We start from the raw sequence: 21,481 nt of genomic DNA, 5'->3' as shown, positions 1-21,481 counted from the left end.
GAGGGAGCTGACAGACTGCCTCCCACCGGGTGTGCTTGCAGGACAAACATCCTTCTGCACTTCAAATGAAGCCACTCTTTTTAAAAGATTAAATCAATCCAACATCTGTGCGTCTTTGTGTACGTCAGGTCATTAATCATAATCAGTAAAGCCCGATCAAAGGTTTCTTGGCGTACTAGCTAAGTTGTGAGAGTCTGGATGCCATGAGCAACATGAGGGGTGAGCCCTGAGCATTTCGGTGCAGTGCTAAAATTGCAGCGCGATGGACCACGGCGCTGCAGCTTTCCCTTTAAGAGCCCTTTGGCTAACGGCGATACAGTAAAATGCAGGAGGTGGGACAACACCACACACAAAAATGAAGAAGTGAAGGCAGGAAAAGTTTCTCCAAAGGAAAAATGCAGGGCTTGTCCTTCACCCTGACGTCAGATCTGTCTTTAATAAAATCCCCAAAGAGCCAAGAGAAAAAGGCAGAGTGCCTAGGCTAGGTTGCCAGTTCAGGATTGCTCTGCATTCCCCAAAGTGGTGTTTTTGTTCAAAACGGCTCTAAATCTGGGTTCAATCAATGTATTTAATCCCGGCTTCCAGGGATGAGGTGGCTTTTGCCCTGGATTCTAGCAACAAGCAGCATTTTGCAGGTGAGTTTGGAAACTGTGGGAGAGACTCCTCTTCTGCAAACACACTTGGGTTTAATGGACGGTGGGCTGGGAGAGCCGAGTGCGGTGCGTGTGGGAAGGTGGGCACTGCTGAGCTGTGGGGAGGTGGGAGATGTGAGAGCGGGGAGTTAAAGGTGAGCTGTGGAGGAAAGGAAAGGAAAGGAAAGGAAAGGAAAGGAAAGGAAAGGAAAGGAAAGGAAAGGAAAGGAAAGGAAAGGAAAGGAAAGGAAAGGAAAGGAAAGGAAAGGAAAGGAAAGGAAAGGAAAGGAAAGGAAAGGAAAGGAAAGGAAAGGAAAGGATGCAGAAGTGTATCTGAGTTGAGTCCATCTCTGCTCAGAATCCAGGTGGATCTGCACAGAAAACCGTAGTGTGGGGTTTGGGTCTTTTCTTTTCTTTTCTTTTCTTTTCTTTTCTTTTCTTTTCTTTTCTTTTCTTTTCTTTTCTTTTCTTTTCTTTTCTTTTCTTTTCTTTTCTTTTCTTTTCTTTTCTTTTCTTTTCTTTTCTTTTTTCTTTTCTTTTCTTTTCCTTTCCTTTCCTTTCCTTTCCTTTCTTTTATTTTCCTTTCTTTTCCTTTCTTTTCTTTTTTCCTTTTATTGCAACTATTTATATGGTAGAACACAAGAAGGAGGAAAAGATGACCCATTCCTGCCCGAGGCAGCCGGGGTGAGACTGTTGGGGGAGCGGGTTGGAAGGGAATGGCCAGGTCTCAGACGGACGGCGGTGCCCGGGGGCGGGGGGCCGGGACAGAAGCGGGGCCGGGGCCGGGGCCGGGGCCGGTGCGGGGCCGGGGCCGGTGCGGGGCCGGCTCCGTGCCGCAGGAGGGACCGGGAGCGGGAGCGGCGCCGGGAGCGGGGCGGGCGGTGCCGGCGGGCGCTCCCCGCAGGTGAGCCGCGCCGCTGCCGCCGAGGAGGAGGAGGAGGAGAAGGGTTTTGTTTCCCCCTTTCCCGAAGTCTGTAGCTGCCCGGTCCACGCAAGCAGCAGCTGCTCTCCTTCCCCTCCTCTTTGGAGAAACCTGTCTGGGAAAGCCGCTCAGTCCAGAAGGTGCGGATTGCTTTTCCTTCCCCGGTGCTGCTTGCGGCTAGGGTAAAACCCCCGGGGGAGGGAGCCGGTTGTTGGGAGCTGTTGTGTTTAGGAAGGTGACCATCCCGGCAGGGGGACGGTGCGTGCGAGGAGTGCCTGTCCCCAGCGGGAGAGCGACTGAGCGCTATCCCTCCTCCTCCTCCCCCATCCCCGAGGCAACGCTGGGCTCGGGGAGCCCTGGGGACCCCAAAAGACAGATGCAAGGGACTGGCTTGGGCTGTCCGGCTTAAAGCTGGGACATTCCCAGAGCCAGCCACGTGTGAAGCTGTGTCTGAGCATCTCTTCTGCTCGGAGGGGGGTAACATCAACTGCTTTGCACAGGGGGGGATTTTGCTTCGCAGAGCTGCTGGCATCAGGGGTTGGCTTGTGTGTAGCGAGATAAAGCGGGGCTTTAAAGCAAGAAAGTAGCACCCGTGGTGTGGTACGCCAGACGCACCTGTGTGAAAGCAGATGGCAAAGCGATAAGTCCTGCGTGAACGTGGAGATGGGCTGATAATGGTGCCTCTTCTAGGAAAAAAAAAAAGACACAAAACAAAACACAAAACTAACAACAAACAAACAAAATGCACCTCTCGGCTGCACTGAGGTGCGTTGATTCTTACCTCGGTTGATTTGTTTGAGCAAAAGTCACACAGAGGGAGCACCCCCCCAAACAGTGCTACTAGAGGAGATCTGTGTGAGCCTTGTAAATTTTCAAGTGGTTGTCCTGGGTGCCCTTGATATCAAATATGTTTGAAAAAAAAGCTGCTATAGCTTGAAAGTATGTGTGAGTGCATGTAGACACACATGCCTGCTGTGGGGGTGAGTGAGTGCAATCCAAATATTGCTGGCAGCATGTTTGGTCTAAAGAGTTTCTAAAAAAGGGTTTGAAATAGTCTCAAAAATAGCCTGAAAAGAGTCCTTGGTCTCAATTGTTCCAGTTCAAGCTCTCCATTGAAGGGAGAAGGTGAAGCTGTGTCTCTCTGGAGCATCCCAGGGGCACTGTCACCTCCTGAGCACACCTGTGGAGTTGGACCTTAGAAGGTTGTGCTTAGAAACCATTGAGTAGGGGCGATTTCTCCCCAGTAGTGAACTGGCTTTCTGTGGGTCTTCTTCACACCTGAACTGGGATGTGATGGGGGGTTGGTAGGCTGATGAAAGGCAGCTTTCTGTCTGGCGCACATGGGGGAGTGGCGAAACGGATGAAAAGAGTGAATAGCATGCAGTGGTCAGAGGTGCTGGGGAGAGCAACTGGGAGGCAGAAGTAGTCTATGTAATGCTTAAAGGACTTTTGGGAGAAGACCAGACTTAGTTTGGTCTGCTTAAGGGGACGATGTCTGAAGGAGCAAGAGATATTCCCATTGGTGTGGGATATTGTGAATATTTAGCTGTTGTCACCAGCTCACGAGAGGTATCTTAGCTAAGTCAGGCGGGTCATAACAGATGAGTGCTGATAAAGCTATGACACTGCCCCACCTCATTGTCTCTTGTGTCGCATCTTTGGTGGCATCACCACAACAGTAATAAAGGTCTTTCCAACACTGCAGAGGCACCCGTGGAGCGGCAGCACCAGGCAGGTCACTGTGCACAGGCAAAGCCCTGTAGTCTCCCTAGGGACTTGTCACTCTTCACATATATGAAGAAATATGAACAGAAAAAGATGCTCCACTGGGAAAGAGGAGGGTTGACTATCTGTAACATAACTGGAATACATATACTTGTTCCAGGGAGGAAAGCAGAGGAGTTAATATGGGAAGGTCAGGCAGGTCTCAAAGGGTAATTCAGAAGGCAGCAATCAGGTTCTGCGGGAGCATCCCCTGTCCCCCAGTACTGTGTTAAGCTACAGGCAGTTACAGAGCTCTTAGAACAGTCTTATCAACAAGGTTTTGTATTGGGGCATAACTGCACGGGAGATGGGTTTGCAAAGAGAAAAATAGCTGAGCATAGTTGGAATTTCAGGCTTAAATTTTCAAACATTTCTTAAAATTTTGTTTTTTTCATAGATATAAGGGCAGAGACCATGGGCGCCCAAGTACCATCAACTAGGCTGAGGTTCCTCAGTGCCTGAGTCATTTCTGCAGCAGGGACTTTAGGGCTGGATGCGTTGGCCCCTTTCAGTGCTGCACATTGAGGAATCAGAGCCAGGACCTCTAGCCTCTAGTCCTGATGATTCAACAGATATGAAACCCCTTGTTCAAATGGGACAAAATGTCCCAAACCAGGGTGATGACAAGAAAAGAAATTCTGCACTTTGTAGAAAATTAGTAAAGGAGATTATATAGGATGAAGAACAGCATTGGAGGTTTCTAAAACATTTGAAGTGGAGGAATGGGTGGAGTGTGGATGAGGCAAATGCAAACCTGCAGACTTTTCCTTTGATGGTGCTTGTAAGCAAGACATTAAAAAGCAAATAGCATCAGCTGGTAGGCAGGTATTGACACTTTTATTTGATGTGATGGCAGTCACAGCACACAAACACCAGGCTTTTGGCTTTAGTGGGAGGGAGAAAGCAGAGAGATGTTTGAAGACAGTTTTATATAGTCACCATCTCCTTTATTAGAGTTGATTTCACTAGATAGTCACTGATAATGACTCAAGTTCAGGGCTGCCTCAGGCTGTGTGCAAAGTGGTTTGAGAACCATAATGTGCAGTTTTTCCTTCTCCTTTTTATAAGATTTTTTGGCACCGATGTGAGGCCAAGAATTTCATTTGTAAAACATTTGGATTTGGTGGCAGGAAAAAAATATTACATTTCTTTGGGCTCTTGCAGGCGAAACCACATTCTGACCAAACTTGAACCGAAAAAAAAAAAAAAGAGAGAGAAAAAAAAGGCTATGGATTAATTTATTCATTTATCTATTTGCTTTGCTAGCAGCTCATATATAATCTAATTCTAAAGGTTTCAGACACCTTTATTCTTGCCTGCAAAAACCCTGTGGCTCTCCAGGGGAGGTGAGCTGAGGTTTGTCTATTGTAACAGAAGGCTACAGGCTTGCAACATGGGTAAACATCTAGATGTGGCACTTCAGGGCATGCTCTGAAGGGCAGAGATTGTAAGTTTTTTGGTTGGACTCGATGATCTTAAGGGTCCTTTCCAACCATGAAGATTCTGTGATTCTGTGATTCTGTAATGATGCTTAGATAATCTTAGGCAGCAAAGCTGATGTGTCTTGTCCCTCTAAATTTCTCACCATTCGCTGTTACTTAACAGCATCTGGTTATCAGAGACAGGGTCAATACGTTTGTCTTTAGAAGGGCTCATATCCCACACTTCTATAAATCACAGAATCACACAGAATGGTAGGGGTTGGAAGGGACCCATGGAGATCTTCTAGTCCAACCCCCCTGCCAGAGCAGGATCACCCAGAGCAGGTTGCACAGGAATGCGTCCAGGTGGGTTTTGAATGTCTCCAGAGATAGATACTCCACCACCTCTCTGGGCAGCCTGTGCCAGTGCTCTGCCACCCTCAAAGGAAAGAAGTTCCTCCTCATGTTTAGGTGGAACTTCCTATATTCAAGTAGATGATGGTAGAAGTCAATTAAAACTACTCTGGTTATAGCAGCTGAAGATTCAGCTATGCAGATGGGCATCTTGTGGCTTGAAGCTGGTAGACATCATCCCTGCAGGTATGGCTGCATCATACGTGAGACTTTCCCAAAGATGATGTTTTATTCGGCAGTGCCCCCCTCACAAATCCACTCGCAGGATGAAATCACAGCCAAGGCAACACACTGAATGGTGCTTCAGGCGGACCAGAGGTTCAGACCCAAGCCTATTTCTGACGGAGTGAAGATGCCCGCTAATTAGACACATGCACCCTTTGATAGCTGTCAGCTGCCAGTGTGCAACAGTCTCTTTGCCAGCATTAACCAGGACAGAGCCGGGGACAGGACTTGTCTTCCTCACCCCCCTCACAGTTGTGGCACTGCCTGTTTGTGTCGGCTTGGGCAGGTCCTGTCCCCGTTTCACACTGCAACAGTCCTGCCAGTGGGAATTCTCCAAGGACAGGTATTAGTTAAAAATGGTAGCTGTGAGTTCTAGCAAAAGCCTAAGATTTACATGGTTATGCTGAGCGTCTGTCCTTTGAAAGAGTTGTGCATGTTTAGCTTCTCCCACCTTCCCCAGGTGCTAGTAAAAGGCACTGGCCAAAAATTTCAGAACTCCTCTATACCCACGGGAGACACTTATTTCTTCCAAAGCTCTGGGCTCCCACGTTAGGATGTTAAGCGTTCCTTTAGCATCTTGCCAGTGCTCAGCTTACTGAGAACTACTCTTTTTGGACGGCCTCGGTGTCCCAGCGGGGTCTTGAGCATTCCTGTCTGGACAGCCCTGGCTCTCATGCACGAGTGGAAAAGAAGCTGTTCTAAAGAAAAAGAAATAGTATCATGTATGTGAACATTGGCAGCTGTGGCCTGGCAAAAGCTGAACGCCCACAGCTTCAGCTGAAGACACATTTGGGTATCAAGCCTGACAATGTCTCATGTTGTGGACCAGAAAGCAGGGTAAGATTTCCTCACTCTTTCAGATTTAAGTTTGTCACCAGGAGGTGCAGGTAGGTGCCCGGGATTAAGATGTTCCCCTGATTCCCTCTTTACTTTCTTATAATATAGCTCAACCATCCTCATTCTTAGGGTGCTTATGTTAAAAGTAGAATGTGCTGTTTCTATTAAATAGAAACTTTGACTGACAGCTGTCAGCGTGGCAGTGATGGGCCCAAACAAAGTCTACCATTTGTTTTCTTTCTGTGTTCTGGTGTCCACAAAGAATTCAGACCCACTTTCTTGGAATGGGTTTATAGCACCCAATTTCCCCCTCACTCCCTCTTCCAAGTTTTGTCCCACCCAGGGTTTGCTGTGTCCTCCGGATGAGTTACCTTCAGCCTCCTCCCATTGCTGCAGGTTGGCAGGGGCACCACAGGGCTTTATTTTTACAGATGTGTCCTGGGTCAAGAGACTCTGACTCTGCTGTTTTAGCAGCTCTGTGCGGATGTTCTCCAGTGCTGCTCTGGGTTTCCTAGCTGTGGGTGAAGATCACTGGTTTTCCTGCACCCTGCTGGTCTCCCAGCTCTGGGAGGTACCCCCACTGGTGCCTCTGTTATTTGTCACACCCATACTGAAACCTTATGTGTTTCCCTCTTGGCTGCTGCTTATTCTGGCATCCTGGGTGAAACTTCCGGAGTCTTCTTAATCCCTTGCGCCTTCTAATAGACTGCTGCTGGATTTTGACTTGTAATCCTTACATCTGGGCTAGGTGTGGGAAAGTAGGGGGGAGAAAGGGCTTTTTTACCTCTGTAGGTGCCAACAGCTGGCTCTGCCTCTACAAGTAATTCTTCTTGTGGATGGGGAAGGAAAGGAGAGCCTTTAGGCCGAAACAGCTGTGGAAGAAGATAACACTTAAGCTAAGATTTGATGCACAACTTGAATAATGAATTTCTAATACTTGGGTTGGTAATGCATTCCAGGACTGTGTGGTCATCTCTGTGTTCCTCTTCTCTTTCTCAATAGCTCCCACGTTGTTCTTAGTTGTTTTATTAGGCTGGGTCTGTCATTCTACTTAACCTATAAAGTAAATGAGAGATGAGCAAGTTGGAAGGCCAAGTTTCATGAACTCCAGGATGGCGTGTAATGAGCCCAAAAGGAAACCTGAGAGGTATTTGCAGAAATAATTCTGGGCTCATGCACCATACATGGAGGGTTGTGAGTCACCTGGATCCTGATGTTGCTGGACATGTGTGCAGTTAGGTCTTTGCAGTCACGAAGCAACTCCAGCCCTTCAAAAAGACCTTTTCCTAAGAGCTTGCTTTGCAGATTCAGAAGGATTTATAAGAAAAAATGTCTTGTGCTTGGTGACAGGGCAGCATAGCCCCCATTCAGCTTTTTTATGGTAAGGGTGGTGAAACACTGGCCCAGGTTGCCCAGAGAGGTGGTAGGTTCCCTATCCCTGGAAACACTCAAGGTCAGGTTGGATGGAGTTCTGATCCTGATCTAGGTGAAGATGTCCCTGCTCATCGCAGCGAGGTTGGACTAGATGGACTTTAAAGAGCCCTTCAAACCCAAACTAGTCTATGATTCTATGATTCTATAGCAAGACCACTTGGTCCAGCATTTCATTGGCACTCAGAAGAACAGCACGCACAATGCCTGTAATGCTTTGGCTGCTTTTATATCTTTTACTTAGAGCTGAAACAAAGTCCTGCCTAGCTTAAGGTAAACCTGACGTTTCCCTTCCTAGCATTGTGAAATCATCTCCAGTGAAAGGCTTCCAGGTGGATATGAAGCATTGGTTGTATTGTTACCTCTCTAGCATTCAACTGTCTAGCTGGACTGAATAGCTACCTTAGATGTAGAAACATTATGTGTAGTATCTGTATATAAGGGAAAGAGCACAGTAAAGTCAGTAGTAGTAAGCAACTTAGTAATTCTGTGCAATACCTAGCACAAAACTTGCTACCAGCCACCAGGAATAGTGCAACCCACACAGGCTGAACAGCTTTGAACAAAATTGCTTTGGATGACTCAGGGAGTTATTTTTTATATTTTTATTTTTTTGTATTAGAAGGTAGACATTTTTTAGCTGCGTATGAACAGATGCACTTTTCCCTTTCTAGAATTTATGAGTGCAACTCAGACTTTAATTTCTGAGGGATTTAAAAGTTTTGATTCCTTTCCACGCTCTACCAGCTTTCCAGACTACCATTCTGCTTTCTTTTTTGGTGTTTTCTTACTGAAGCTTTTTGGGTAACAAGAGAGAGCAAGATGAGTGGGGGACTGTTTCTTTCTCCTGCTGAAGTTTCCTCATCTCCATATGCATATGCTTGGCCTGTGAAAGAAAGATTATTGAGAAAAAAAGGAAGCGTGGCTTTGTTGAAACACAGTTTGATGTCTGTTGGGGGCAACACTAATCACCTGACTCTGGTGAACTTGTCTTGCTCCATGAAGGGGACAACCTTCCTGCGCTGGGCAGACAACTAATGTGCCAGGGCTCTGCAGAGAGACTGGTAACTCCCCCAGAAAGCGACATCACTATCTTAAAGCATCTCTCGATTGTGCCCTAAATGCTTGTGTTGTCACTGCCATGCCAGATAAACGGTGTCCTTGGCATTCTCATATTCGTGGTGCAAGACGTCACTCTGCATCTGTGTTTTTCGGACTTGTGGATCCTTCTTTCTCGTTCTTGAAGTTCACCAAGACATTCCTGGGTGTGTGTGTATGATGACCAAGCAGGCTACAGCTCACATTTACGATCACCAGAGCTTATATCTGCTCTGACAAAGGGAACTTTCTGTGTCAGGACTGATAAGAAGGCAGAGACATCAAAATCCATATGGGGAGAATTAAGCGCTCCTCCAAATGCCTGGCACATGTACTTGTCTGCCCACAGGCTACCAATTCCCTGGGTTTAGAGTAACAGCTGGGTCATTTTAGCTGTTTAGCAGGGAAGGACCAAACCACAAAAACTGCAGCCAGTGCTGAGAATCTGCAAGTGGATTACACTATGAAACTCTTCAGTTGCATTTTTATGAGGGAAAAAAAAAAGGGTGGAAAATTAATTAGGAAAATATCCAGGTTCCATTAACCACTTTGGCCATTCAGCAGGTGATTTGTTTATAAGCACTGCCAGCAACGTTTCCTGCTGGATCTTGTTCTTGGAGGCCTAGGTCATACTCACAGCATCTGTGTGTGGGCTGATATACATTGATGTAAGAGGATGAGGGCAAATTCAGCTGGCTGCTTTCTCTTTTTTTCTTCCACATTTGACCCTAGGTATTGCAGTTATTGTAGTTAAATATATAATGACATCCCTGCTATTTAACACAGCAGTTCATTTACGGACATCATTCACCATTAATTTTCACTGCTTTACTAGAGTGCCAACTACACATTTTTAAAATTACATTTAATCAGACATTTCTGTCAGGCACAGCTCTCCGTGAGCCTGGCAAAGGGGTCAGAGAAGCTGCAAGCTGACGTCTCTATGAGGTAGTGGGTTTCTGGAGGTCACTTGACTTATTTTTCCAGATTTTGCATCAAAACCCGTACTAAGCTTCCTCGGTGCACTGGGGTTCCCCAAAGAGGTGGCGTGATCTTGATCATGCTGGCTGGTGAATTCCTTGCCCTCCAAAGCAGCCGAGGTGTGGGTGGGCTCCTGAGTTTGTGGTGGAACAACGCATTACGTGCCTGGTTTCAGCCTCAGATATGATGCTTCTCTTTCTTTTAGATTATATGCTTAATTCTATGTGATATATATATATATAAAAATAATACACACATGCATATACCCCCCCCCATTTTTATGGTTTGTGTCAGTTTTTCCATACATATCATATAGGCAGTCTGTTTGCACTCAAGGAGATCTTTGTACCATATTTTTGACTGTTTCCCTCCCCACATCCCAGAAATATTCAAATGCTTTCTGGAGTATCATCTGGGAGGCTGGATAATTTGATCAGAGGAAGAAATTGATATTATGGCAGCAAAGTTGAGATCCCTTTAAAACCTTTACATCCTTGATAATTGTACCATTTTATAGAGGAATAATTAAAGAATTGCATTTGTCTCATTCCGGTGGGTCTATGTGACCATAAAGGTGTTGATCCTAGTTTTATTGTTCACCCTGTAACATACAGGGGAAGCTTTCTTAGAAAAACTGCCTCTACAGCGGGAGCTATGTGGAGATAAATATTTTGGCTTAACACCTCCCTCCCCGTACGCTTCCCAAATGTGGTTTTCCTGGCAGAAATCGTGTCTGTGGAGCAGCCTTGGCCCAGGGGGATGCTCGGAAGCAGCAGGGTGCTGTGCAGGGCTGCTGGGGAGCACCACAGCTTTGTCATTTGTGCACCAACACTGCCCTCGCGTGTCGGGGATTTGGGAGCCCAACCCTGTGCTCTGCGCACAAGCTCCCATGCCTGCTTGGCTTGCTGTGGGCTGCAGGCAGCCAACACCAGTTATTCAGAGACAAGCAAAGATGTCAGCACCCATATAATTAGAAATTCATCTTCCTCCTCCTGGAGACTAAACACATGGCTGATGTCCTCCTCTATGTCTGGAAGCAGCAGTGTTAACTGTTGAAGGGCTGAGATGGTGCCACTTTCCAGTTTGGGGTTGGATAGGACAGGGAAGTGGTAGTGTTTGCATGGTGTGTTTTTTGGGAGGCATGGGGGTGCTGACAGGCATGAAGGCTAAGCAAATTTCTCCTTGTTACCTGTCAAAGCGCTTCAGTGCCAGGGTGCAGGACTCCCCATGTCACGTTGTGGTGGAGCTGCAGCAACACCCTGGCCTGAGCAAGGGGGTTTGGTATTGGTTTTGTGGTGTTTTTCTGGGTTTTTTGGGGTTTTTTTTTTGTTTTTTTTTTTAATTTTATCACAGAATCATATAATGGTAGGGGTTGGTAGGGACCTCTGGAGATCATCTAGTCCAACCCCCCTGCCAAAGCAGGGTCACCCAGAGCAGGTTGCACAGGAACACGTCCAGGTGGGTTTTGAATGTCTCCAGAGTTGGAGACTCCACCACCTCTCTGGGCAGCCTGTTCCAGTGCTCTGCCACTCTCAAAGTAAAGTTTTTTCTCGTATTTAGATGGAATTTTCTATGTTCCAGTTTGTGGCCGTTGCCCCTTGTCCTGTCATTGAGCACCACTGAAAAGAGTCTGGCCCCATTTCATGGTGTCAGGAGATCTCTGGATCAGAAAGGGGAATTTTGTCACCTGGTTAATTTAGACCTGGGCTCCAGGAAGTATCAATAGCTGCATGCAGGCAAGAGTGTATCAGTATGAAGGACCCATTGCATCACTTTGCACAGATGCATCAAGTTATAAACTGCTGATCACCAACGATCTGCTGGATTTGAAAGCGTTGGAGAGGTGAGAGTGTCTTGTCTTTTTGCAGACATCAGGTGCATGTGATGATTGAAAGATAAAACACTAAGAAATTGACTTCGCTGAACTGACAGCATCCGAGAGTCAGCTCAGTGGAACGATTTCTTTTTTGCATCCAGTAAGAACTAAACAACTTAGTTTATTAGCTGTGTGTAGGAGGAGGGATCATGGTATGGTTACAGAGTAGGAACAAGAAATCTAACTGCTATTTTTGGCTCTGCCACAGACATCCTGTCTGCCTTTGGGACATTCACTTCATCTCTTGGGCCCCAGATTAAAACAGGGTTATTCAGTAATTTCTTCCTCATGAAAGGTGCTGCTTTCCACCATGAGCAGTCCCTCCTAGAAGCAGACGGTGACATGCTCTGCTTGCTCGTGCAAATCCTGTGTGTGCATTCCCATCTGGAGAGCTGATACCTCCAAGTATATCAGCCTTCACATTTACTGCTTGCACCAGTTATTCTATGTTCATTCTCCAGAATCTTTTTTACCAAAGCACTGAATTTCAGTTCTGTTTCCACTGACTTCAAGTGCAGGAGGATTCATTCTCCAGCACAATACATGATTTTCCTATACTAATAACTTCACTCCTTTTCTTTTTTCTTCATGAATTTGTGCCAGGAGGTGTTCTAGTTTCCCCCCTTGTAGTTTCCACTGCATTTAATTTGAAAGCAATGGGTTTGTCCCCAAAGCCTTGTAAAAGCCAAGGGTGAATCTCATGGCTTCTCTCTTTTTTCTTCCTTCCCCATTTGCAATGTGTCAGCTTTTGTTGGGGGTGGGGGGTGGGAGGCACAGATGCTTTTTGCGGCTTTCTGTTGTGTATTAAAACAGGATCTAAACTTCAAGTGTGTCTGGAATAGTGTTTGTCGTGCAAAGCCCAGGCTGGATTGAGAGCTGGCTCTGACCTCCTCTGAGTCCCCTCCTTCCCATCACCTGAGTTTGCTCTTTTTGCTCTGTCTGGGACAGCTCTTCAGGAACATCCTGTTCCCCTTGTTGAGGGACTCATCACCACCCCTTCTCCTTTTTCATAGCACATGGGACAAGATGCTGTCTGTAGCCATGATTCTGCTGACTGCTGCCCTGCAGCAGTTCTTGCAAAAAAAGCAAGAAACCTTAGAAAAGTTGTTTGGATCATCCCATCTCTAAGCCTCACATGAGACACTTACATAGGTGGTGTTTTCTCCAAGCTCTCCTTGGTTGTCTCTCCCTGCAATCCTGCTGGCTCTTCATCCTTGGTGCTCTATTCAGCTACTGCTATGGGCAGCCAAAACTCTGTGTTGTTATCCTACCCTATCTACTCCACTCTGATGAGACCCCACCTAGAGTACTGCATCCAGCTTTCGAGTCCTCGGCACAAGAAGGACATGGACCTGTTGGAATAGGTCCAGAGGAGGGCCACAAAGATGCTCAGAGGGCTGGAGCACCTCTCCTATTAGTACAGGCTGAGAGAGTTGGGGTTCTTCAGCCTGGAGAAGAGAAAGCTCCACGTAGAACTTATAGCAGCGTTCCAGCATCTGAAGGGGGCCTACAAGTCAGCTGGAGAGGGACTTTTTACAAGGGCATGTAGTGATAGGACAAGAGGAAATGGCTTCAAACTGGAAGAGGGTAGATTTAGATTGCAGAGTACTGACCTAGGTGTCCATGCACTCACAGCCTCAGGTGGCCTCCTTTTGTTATGGGGCTCCAGAGCAGGAGAGAGGCAAATGCCTGCTTCAAAACTGTCTTGCAATGCAATGACCCTCAGCTTACATAAGGGCTTAACCAACTTTATCCAAGTCTTGCAAGCCAAATATTCTGGGCCAAGCCCTGCTGATTTTCAGGAAGGAAAAGAATTATGCTCCTAGCCATGAGCTAGCAGCCAAAAGAAGGATCCTTCCCATGCCAGGCCTGTAGCATTTTAAATGTGGCACTCCATGGAAATCCAGACCAACACAGATAAGATGTACAGAAGTTGTCAGTGGCAAGGTAAGGAAACTTGACAACTGTGAGAGAACATCAAGTTGAATATTTTGAATCTGAATTCTAGGTTTTCTTTAAAGAACACTATCAAGTAGCCAAACTATTAAAAAGAAACTTCTCTTAAATTCAGAACTGCAGAGATCTCAGAGATCTGTGGATGGGAACTTCCTCATGGACCCCTGTTCAGTGACCCCTGTTCAGTGCTGAAGAAGCATGTTTTGGAGCAAAACCATTATTTTATTTCCTTCCCACTGATGTCAAATAAATTTATATGAGGTGTTTGAATAGCAGTCATTCCGAATGATCTTAATATTATGAAATTATGAGTTGCCCTGGTTTTTCAGCCTCTGCCTGTGGAAAGCCCCACTGCTTTTTTGTACCTTTTAATCTCATAATTTTTTGTGGTCATCTTATTTCCTTTTAATGCTATTAAAGTTTGTGATGTACACTCCCTACAGTTTTCCCTCATTTTTTGCCAAACTGCTATCTATATGGACTAGCTGATGCTGCTAAGATCTACTGCATGAAATAATAGATCAAAGTTTACCCTGAACTGGGCAATCACCTGAAAAAAAAAAACAGGATATGGATCTAAATCACTCTTAAAGATGAAAAATAAGACAAAAATGTAGTAGAACGAGTGTAAAACCCAGGCACCCTCTTCTGAAAAGCCACTAAAAAAGCAGGTGGTATCTATTCCCTTCTGGTTTGGAGAGTTAATGGTTGTGGGCTGTGTGAGTATGGGGTGTGAGACCCCAATCCCCAAGGGTCAGCCCGAAACTCCCCTCAACCACAGAGCAGTTCGTAGCAGGCTTGGAATTATTAGTTGTTGGCTAATAAAATGAGTGTATTTGAAAAAAAAAAACCAAACCAAAAACAAAACCAGAAAAAAACACAGAAAACCATTTTGTTCCTTTTCATTTTGTATCAGTCTTTTTGTAATAGGTTTGCTTGCTTGCGTGTTTGTATTTTGTTTTTCACAATAAAAGAGGCCGAGTAGGAAGGGTACCCCAAACGCCATGCAAATAACAACACTCAGATTTTTTGCTTGTTTTCTAATAAACTCAAATGCACCTCCTGCCTTTTTCTAGTGTTCTAATGAACTAGAGGGGTTTCGGACAATGAACATAGTCGCAGGTTTGCACAGTGTACCAACAGTTTCTGTAACAGGACCGGAAGGTTGTGGGGGGGAGCCCCTGTGTGTTACAATTAAAATGCTGAATTCAACTGTTTTCTTGGAAAGGTAATAGGAGCTCTCTGTAGGGTCAGGGTCAGGAATCCAAGACCAGATCCACATTGGTGTTCTAATATCTCTTTATTTTTTTCTACTTTGTGTCTGAACCCAAATTTAAACCAGTGAGACTTGGACCCTCCTCTGAGGCTGTGAGCTTGGCTGAAGAAATGCAGAAATAGGAAATCGAAATTATAACTTCTTTGGGTTCTTCAGCCAAGGAGAGTAGTGGAGAGTGGAGAAAAGTGGCCTGGAGACCAGGAGAAATGTAGGGGTGTGTGCTGAGAGATGGACAGTCATGGGAGGTTTGGTCCACAGCGATTTGGCTGCTTCTGGCTCAGCTCGAGCTTAGGGCCTGGCAATCATCCTCAAGCCAGTAAACTCCCATTGTGTCAGAGTTCCTTGAACCTTGAATAGGCTTTATTTCTTCCTGGTGGCCTGGAAAGTGGATGCTATTGCTGATAAGTGCCGTCTGGCTGCCAGCACACTGGAGCCTGCTCTCTCCCCTCTCTGTACTTCGTTGCTGTAGAACTTGCACAGTTGAAGTCTTTCTTTTTTTGTGTTATATCTCAACTAGTAATCTCCTTGGTAGATATGAGAAAGAAAAGGACAAGCTAAAAAATGCACTTCTGACTCCAGATTCCACTTTCCTGTTGATACAGCTGTGTGTTTCCTACTCAATGGCTCAGTAAACAGACAGTTTAACTCTTCAAATCTTGCAGTTGTGTTGCTTCAGCGTCACCAGTTTCTCTCCTTAATGAAAATTTCCCCTCTTGTCTCTGTCCAGAGCTGCCTTTTTGTTTTGTGTTTTTTTTTTTTCTTCTTTTTCTTTTGCACATCCCCACACATTTCACATCCTGTTGTGGTTTAACACTTTATTCAGAAAGAACAGGATTTCCTCTCGCTTTTGGTGAAAACACTTCCCTCCTTTGCAACTCCCACTTTCTGGTGTTGTGTTCATGAAGGTGAAAGTAATTAAACCTTCTAAGTTTAATTCACAGCAATTAAAATTCAATCAATAAATTCCCTGACAAGGGCATCATGAGAAGACCGATGTACTGATCCCTGTAAACAGAATTTTTGTTGCTTGAGATGAGAAAGGGTATACTGGACTTCAGCTTTGGATAAATTACATATCAAGGGTATTTCAGCCCTTCATGCCGAAACAAAATCTTCTTCACATCTGTGTCTGTTTTCATTCTGGTGTTGTATGGCTATTTGATTGATGGCATCGGTGATATCACACCTGCTGGTGGTGACCTGGCCGTGCCTGGCTGTGACATCCTAAGCGAAACCTCCGTGCTGGTGGTGTGGTGTTGCAAGTATATCCAGGCTGAGGAAAATGCTGTCTGTAAGACAGTCATTCCTCTTATGTGAACAAAATGAAGAAAACTTGTCTTTTTGCTCAAGTAGATGGGTTGAAGGTGCTCAGCTGTGGTGTCCCCCTGCATTCAAAGTCCTCCAGACACATCTGAATGCCATATTCAGGAAAATTCATATGCTACAAGCTGAATATTGATTTTTCTGTGGGTGAGTGGATAGAAATTTCTTCTTCCCAGGCACATCACCAGCATAGCCACAGGCCTACAGACCTTTTAGCAGCTCTGGCTTTCCTACCTCTCCCTATCTGTACTGATATTTTCATACAGGAACTCTCTTGGGATCATCTCCTTTGGTGGTAGCCGCATGTTCCTCCATGGGCTGGGCAGCTCTAAACCTTCAGTGTTTGTCCATTATAGCAAAAGAATTGTTACCACCCCTGTTCTGCAGACACGGAGAGGCTAAAAGCTGAGTTCAAATAACAAAGTCATGCCCTAGTCCTTCAACCTAGGATTTACCTTCTCTACCTTTAGCAGCCCTAAATTTAGGCATTTTATCCAGAGTAGTTATTAAGTCCCTTGTGTGACTCCTCTGCTGTCAGCAGAGAGGGACCCGGGGTTCACACCCAGCAGCTGCAAACACAGCAAATTGCACGGAGAAGCTGAGGAGAGTGGGACCTAAAACCATAAGAATTATGCTTAATCTCACCAGTGCAAAAGATCCCACTGAACTAACGAGCGTCTTGCAAGTGTGGTAGCTGCTTATAACCAAATCTGCATTCTTCTCCAACACTGGACAGTGAGCCGGTGATTTGCTCAGGGACGTTTTTGGAGTCATTTTGCATACGCACTGGGTTGTCAGCAGTTTTTATTTGTTGACTAGCACTAAATTAACTTGATTGTGTAAATCAGCTGGCTTTCATTAACATAAATATTCTTTTAAGGTATTCATATTTCAGTCACGCTGTTCTGGTCACCATTTATCCTTTGCAGTGACAATGACAAGCGAACAAGATGCACCCATGTGCAATAACCATGTGGCTACGTGGTCTAGCTTAGAAAGGAGCTTCACTTGGAAGTTTGAATGGCTGTTCGAAGCAAGCTGATTACATTGGCTCCTTTTAGTAGTCTTATTTGGAACTATGTCTCATTGCATTGGCACCTCCAGGTCCCAATCAAAACTGATTCCCTCCCACTCTCCTCTCCAGCTATGTTCCTACATAAATAAAAGTGAATATGTCCTGTGAGAGGGATTTTTTTTCTTTCTTGCCTTTTCCGGGGGAAAGCTGCCCAGCTGTCCTCTCAGTCATGTAAGAACTGAGTAGCTTCTACATTCACTGAGAAGAAAAAAGTTCTTTTTGTGCCTGTAATGGGATGAATTGACCCTCAAATGGCTGTATACTCCAAAACTTTGCCCTCCTGGTGGATTTGTCTTTGAAAACAGCTTTTTTTTTTTCTTTCTTAAGAAGGAAATGCAGACTGGTTTCTTTGTTTATTGGTTGAGCCTGTAGCTCAGGTGAAGTTAATGACAGCATTCAAAAAATTAATAATAGTAATATAAACACACTTCATGTTTTTCCCTAATGGTAAAGCTTTATCTTATTAGATGCCCTCTTTGGAACTTCTTTATTTTTTCATTTGACTGAAAGCAGTGATGGCTTTGATTTCTAACATGGTCCCCAGATAGGTTAGAGCCTCTTATGAAGAACTCATTTATCTCAGATTGGTGCCAGCTTTAAGGGATTATTTTTATACTAGGTGGCATTCAGTTCATGGACTTCTGATGTCCTTTTCATCTCCCTTAGCCTCAGGTACTGTATGGCATTGCACACCTGACTACTGCTGAGACTGAGCTGAGCATCTGGGTGAGAATATGACTAGATCTCAGTTTCCCAGATGTCAAAGAAAGAGTCGATAGGCTATAAACTATTTGGGAAGGCTTGTCTCTTGTAACAGATCACAAAACTTCAGCACAGCAGAGTCCTGGATCTGGTACATCCGATGATGAGTACACTGAGTGTACTTAATTTGCAGTCTCCTCCTTTCTGCTTAGAAAACCTGTAGTCCAATCTACTTCAGGGTCTCGACTATCATCTAGAAAAGTTAACAAATTCCAGATTTGTTTGATGGTTTCTTCCACCCTCATAGCTTTAGATCTCATGATCTCCAATATTATCTGTGTGAAGGGTCTTCATATACATGTTTTGGCAAGTAATGTCTCTGTTCCACATGTTGAGCTAGCAAATTCCGTCAGTTAGGCTGGACTTGTTCCAGGGATTTGGGGCAGATAAACTCAGCAAAGCTTGGGAAAAGGAAGCCTCTAGCTAATCAACACACTCCTGCTAAATGATCTCACCATAAATTTGGCAAGGTCGTTTGTGCTGATCTCGCTTTAATTTCCAATATGAGCTTACAGCAATTCATCATTTCTCTAGCTTATGGGCCACCACTTTTCTGGCTTGCTCTCTACCAGGTGTGCATGGGTGCAGACCCACTTCCAGCCATGTTCTGTACATCTGAACTCATTCAGAGCTTGCAGATACATTTCTATTGAATTTACTGGTTTTATTTAGAAGTCTTTAGCCTTTTTTTTGTGTGTGTTTTCTTGGTATGAAGAATTTTGCTCTTTGAGTCAGAAGAAAAAATGCCCAGAAGTGTGTGCTTAGCGTTCTGCTGCTTGCTTCTCTTTTTAGACATCAGATAACACTGTTGCAAAGGACTTTAGATTTCCTTTTTGAGATTCTTTTCAGCACATCCTAAAACACAGTGACAAAAGTCTAATTAAATCTTTTGGGGAGGATTTTGAGAGACTGTTGTTTGACATTGGTACCTTGTGATATGGTTAAAAACTTGATATCAGCTTTAGGAAGAAAACAGATTAGGAAGATAATGTGTCCCCAGGGAATTCAATACTTCAATTCCTTGAAGAAGCTATTTAAAGCAGCATCTGCTCCATGCTGGGTATTGTTTTATACTTTCCTTCAGATCCCTGAACTTGAAGTGCATTATTTGGATACGTGTCTATTTGTGTGAATCCGTTAGCACTCAGAGAAATGTAACAGGAATATTTTCTATGAAAAGAAATAGACAAACGGGATTTAGATATAATAGTGAAGACAGAAAACTTGACTGTTGAAAGTAGCATAGGCCACAGCACCATCCCTGTCCCACTGCTGATGTGATGAGATGCCAGTAGAGTTGATGGGGAGGAAGTGGAAGGTGACCAGTTCCCCTTTCCTGTTTGTGACAACATGGGCACGCTGGTTATTTGATGTTCATTGTTCCCCGCCCCCCCCTCCACCCTTAACCATTTCATATGACTTTAACTTGCACAGTTTTGTGGTTTGTCTCTTGACTATGTGAGTCTCTTTTGCCTCTGAACCCTCAGTGTGGTAACAACACTCATTCACTTCCCATATATCTTAGCCACCCTGTGGTCCTGTTTTTAGAGATTTACAGATCATAAAATCATAAAATCATAAAATAGTTTGGGTTGGAAGGGACTTTTAAAGGTCATCTAGTCCAATCTCCCCTGCAACGAGCAAGGACATCTTCACCTAGATCAGGATCAGAGCTCCATCCAACCTGACCTTGAATGTTTCCAGGGATAGGGAACCAACCACCTCTCTGGGCAACCTGGGCCAGTGTTTCACCACCCTTAGCATAAAAAATTTCATCCTTATATCTAGCCTAAATCTTCTCTCTTTTAGTTTAAATCCATTACCCCTCATCCTATCGCAACAGGCCCAGATAAAAAGTTTGTCGCCATCTTTCTTATAAGCCACCTTTAAGCACTGAAAGGCTGCTATAAGGTCTCCCCAGAGCCTTCTCTTCTCCAGGCTGAACAACCCCAACTCTCTCAGCCTGTCCTCATAGGAGAGGTGCTCCAGCCTTCTAACCATCTTTGTGGCCTCTTCTGGACCCACTCCAACAGGTCCATGTCCTCCTTTGCTGAGGGCTCCAGAGCCGGACGCAGTACCTCAGATTCCTGGCACTTGTTCAGAACATGAGTCCAACCTCTTGCTGTCTGGATGTATCCCATCATCTTCAACTCCTGTTTCCCTTCCTTAATTTAAATACTACCATTCCTAGCTCAGCAAGCTTTTAACACCATAAATACTTCCTTTACCCCCTTGAGTTTTCTGCTGTCAGACTTTGCACACTGCACGGTTGCTGATAAGGAGGGATGCAGCTCTTCCCATCTCTTCAATCTTCCCTCTATCTGCCCAAATTAGTGTAATCAAACACACCCACCTAATAACTCCCAGATTTTTTCAAAACAGTCTTATTTTTACATACAGAGATTAAGGTTCCTTTATACTGCTGTAGCCTTATGAAAGAAAACCAAGCTCTTTGCATTTGCCATAACATTATCAGTAACTCCATGTCAGCTGTACCAGTCACAGGAACTTGTTTTCCACTGTCTGGTACATTGTGTGCTCATTTCTACCTTTATGTAGTGAGCACCTATGATTTAGTGGACTCTTGCACAGATGCTTCTGAGTATGGAAAATTCAGTGCAATAAGTATTGGTCCGTGATCTGTGGAAGTTTATCTCTTTATTCTCAGGGTATCTCATGATGCGTGATATCAGGTGAATTTTTTACAATAGAGATGTGAAAGTATCACAAAGCCTCCGAGTACAGTGATTTTATTATATGTGTTGAAGAAAGGTCAGTGGAGTTTCTGGAGGCTGTGAGGGAGGTTCTGCATCTCTCACATAATCTCTAGTTCCTATTCTCCCTGGTTTGAATGGGACTTGATCTTGGTGAAGGGAGTTTTTATCCAGTGGTGAATGCTACAACTTCTTCTTCTTCCCGTTTTCCTCGTAACACTTTCTCCCCTTTTGGACCAAAAGATCTCCTCTAATATCCTCTCATCATTTGTGAACTCTATATACTGCAGCTCTGCTTTGGCACTTGGGTGGGAACAGGAATAAGTGTTGCAGTCCAGGAGAAAGAAAGAAGGGGTCATATTTGGTTGCATCCTCACTGCTGAAGCAGAGAAGCTGTCTCCGTGCCCTCAGGCTATCTCTGTAGTGGGAAGAGAAAGAGCAGATGGAGCCAGAAGCATGGTAGAGCTAAGCTGGGCCATGCAGAGTGGTGGAGACCAAGGCACAAGACTTGCCCTTGAAAGCACAACACAGCAATCACATGGATGGGGTTTGGCATTGCTGGCACTTAGAACTGCAGTATTACCATTATTCTTTTCCACTGCTCAGTGTAAGATCCAGTCTGCTGATACCCCTCTCCCACCCTGGGTTGCAGTGGTTTCCTGATTTGGTTTTCTAGAAACAGACACTAGTCAGACTCTGGTTCAGCATTTGGATTCCATGATTTCTGTGGAGAAAAGCCACTTTCCTCACAGAAGTATGGCCAGACTATACCCA

General features: G+C 44.9%; 1 protein-coding gene across 2 annotated transcripts in view; it reads left to right on the top strand.

Annotated features, from left to right (window-relative positions):
• Nucleotides 1-466: 466 nt before the first annotated feature.
• The window catches only part of CCN4 (cellular communication network factor 4), a 38,838-nt gene continuing 17,823 nt past the window's right edge, over nucleotides 467-21,481 (top strand). Inside the window, exon 1 of one of the 2 annotated variants that reach the window (XM_054191832.1) lies at nucleotides 467-635. In XM_054191832.1, coding sequence (XP_054047807.1) covers nucleotides 588-635 — 48 coding nt within the window. In that variant the 5' untranslated portion in view covers nucleotides 467-587. Of the gene's footprint in view, nucleotides 636-1,579; nucleotides 1,695-21,481 lie in introns of those variants that run through there. The other variant, XM_054191833.1, reaches the window with a different exon arrangement.

Source organism: Rissa tridactyla, chromosome 2 (genome assembly GCF_028500815.1).
Source record: "Rissa tridactyla isolate bRisTri1 chromosome 2, bRisTri1.patW.cur.20221130, whole genome shotgun sequence".
NCBI classification, from domain to species: domain Eukaryota; kingdom Metazoa; phylum Chordata; class Aves; order Charadriiformes; family Laridae; genus Rissa; species Rissa tridactyla.
This window is presented reverse-complemented; position numbering and strand designations above follow the sequence as displayed.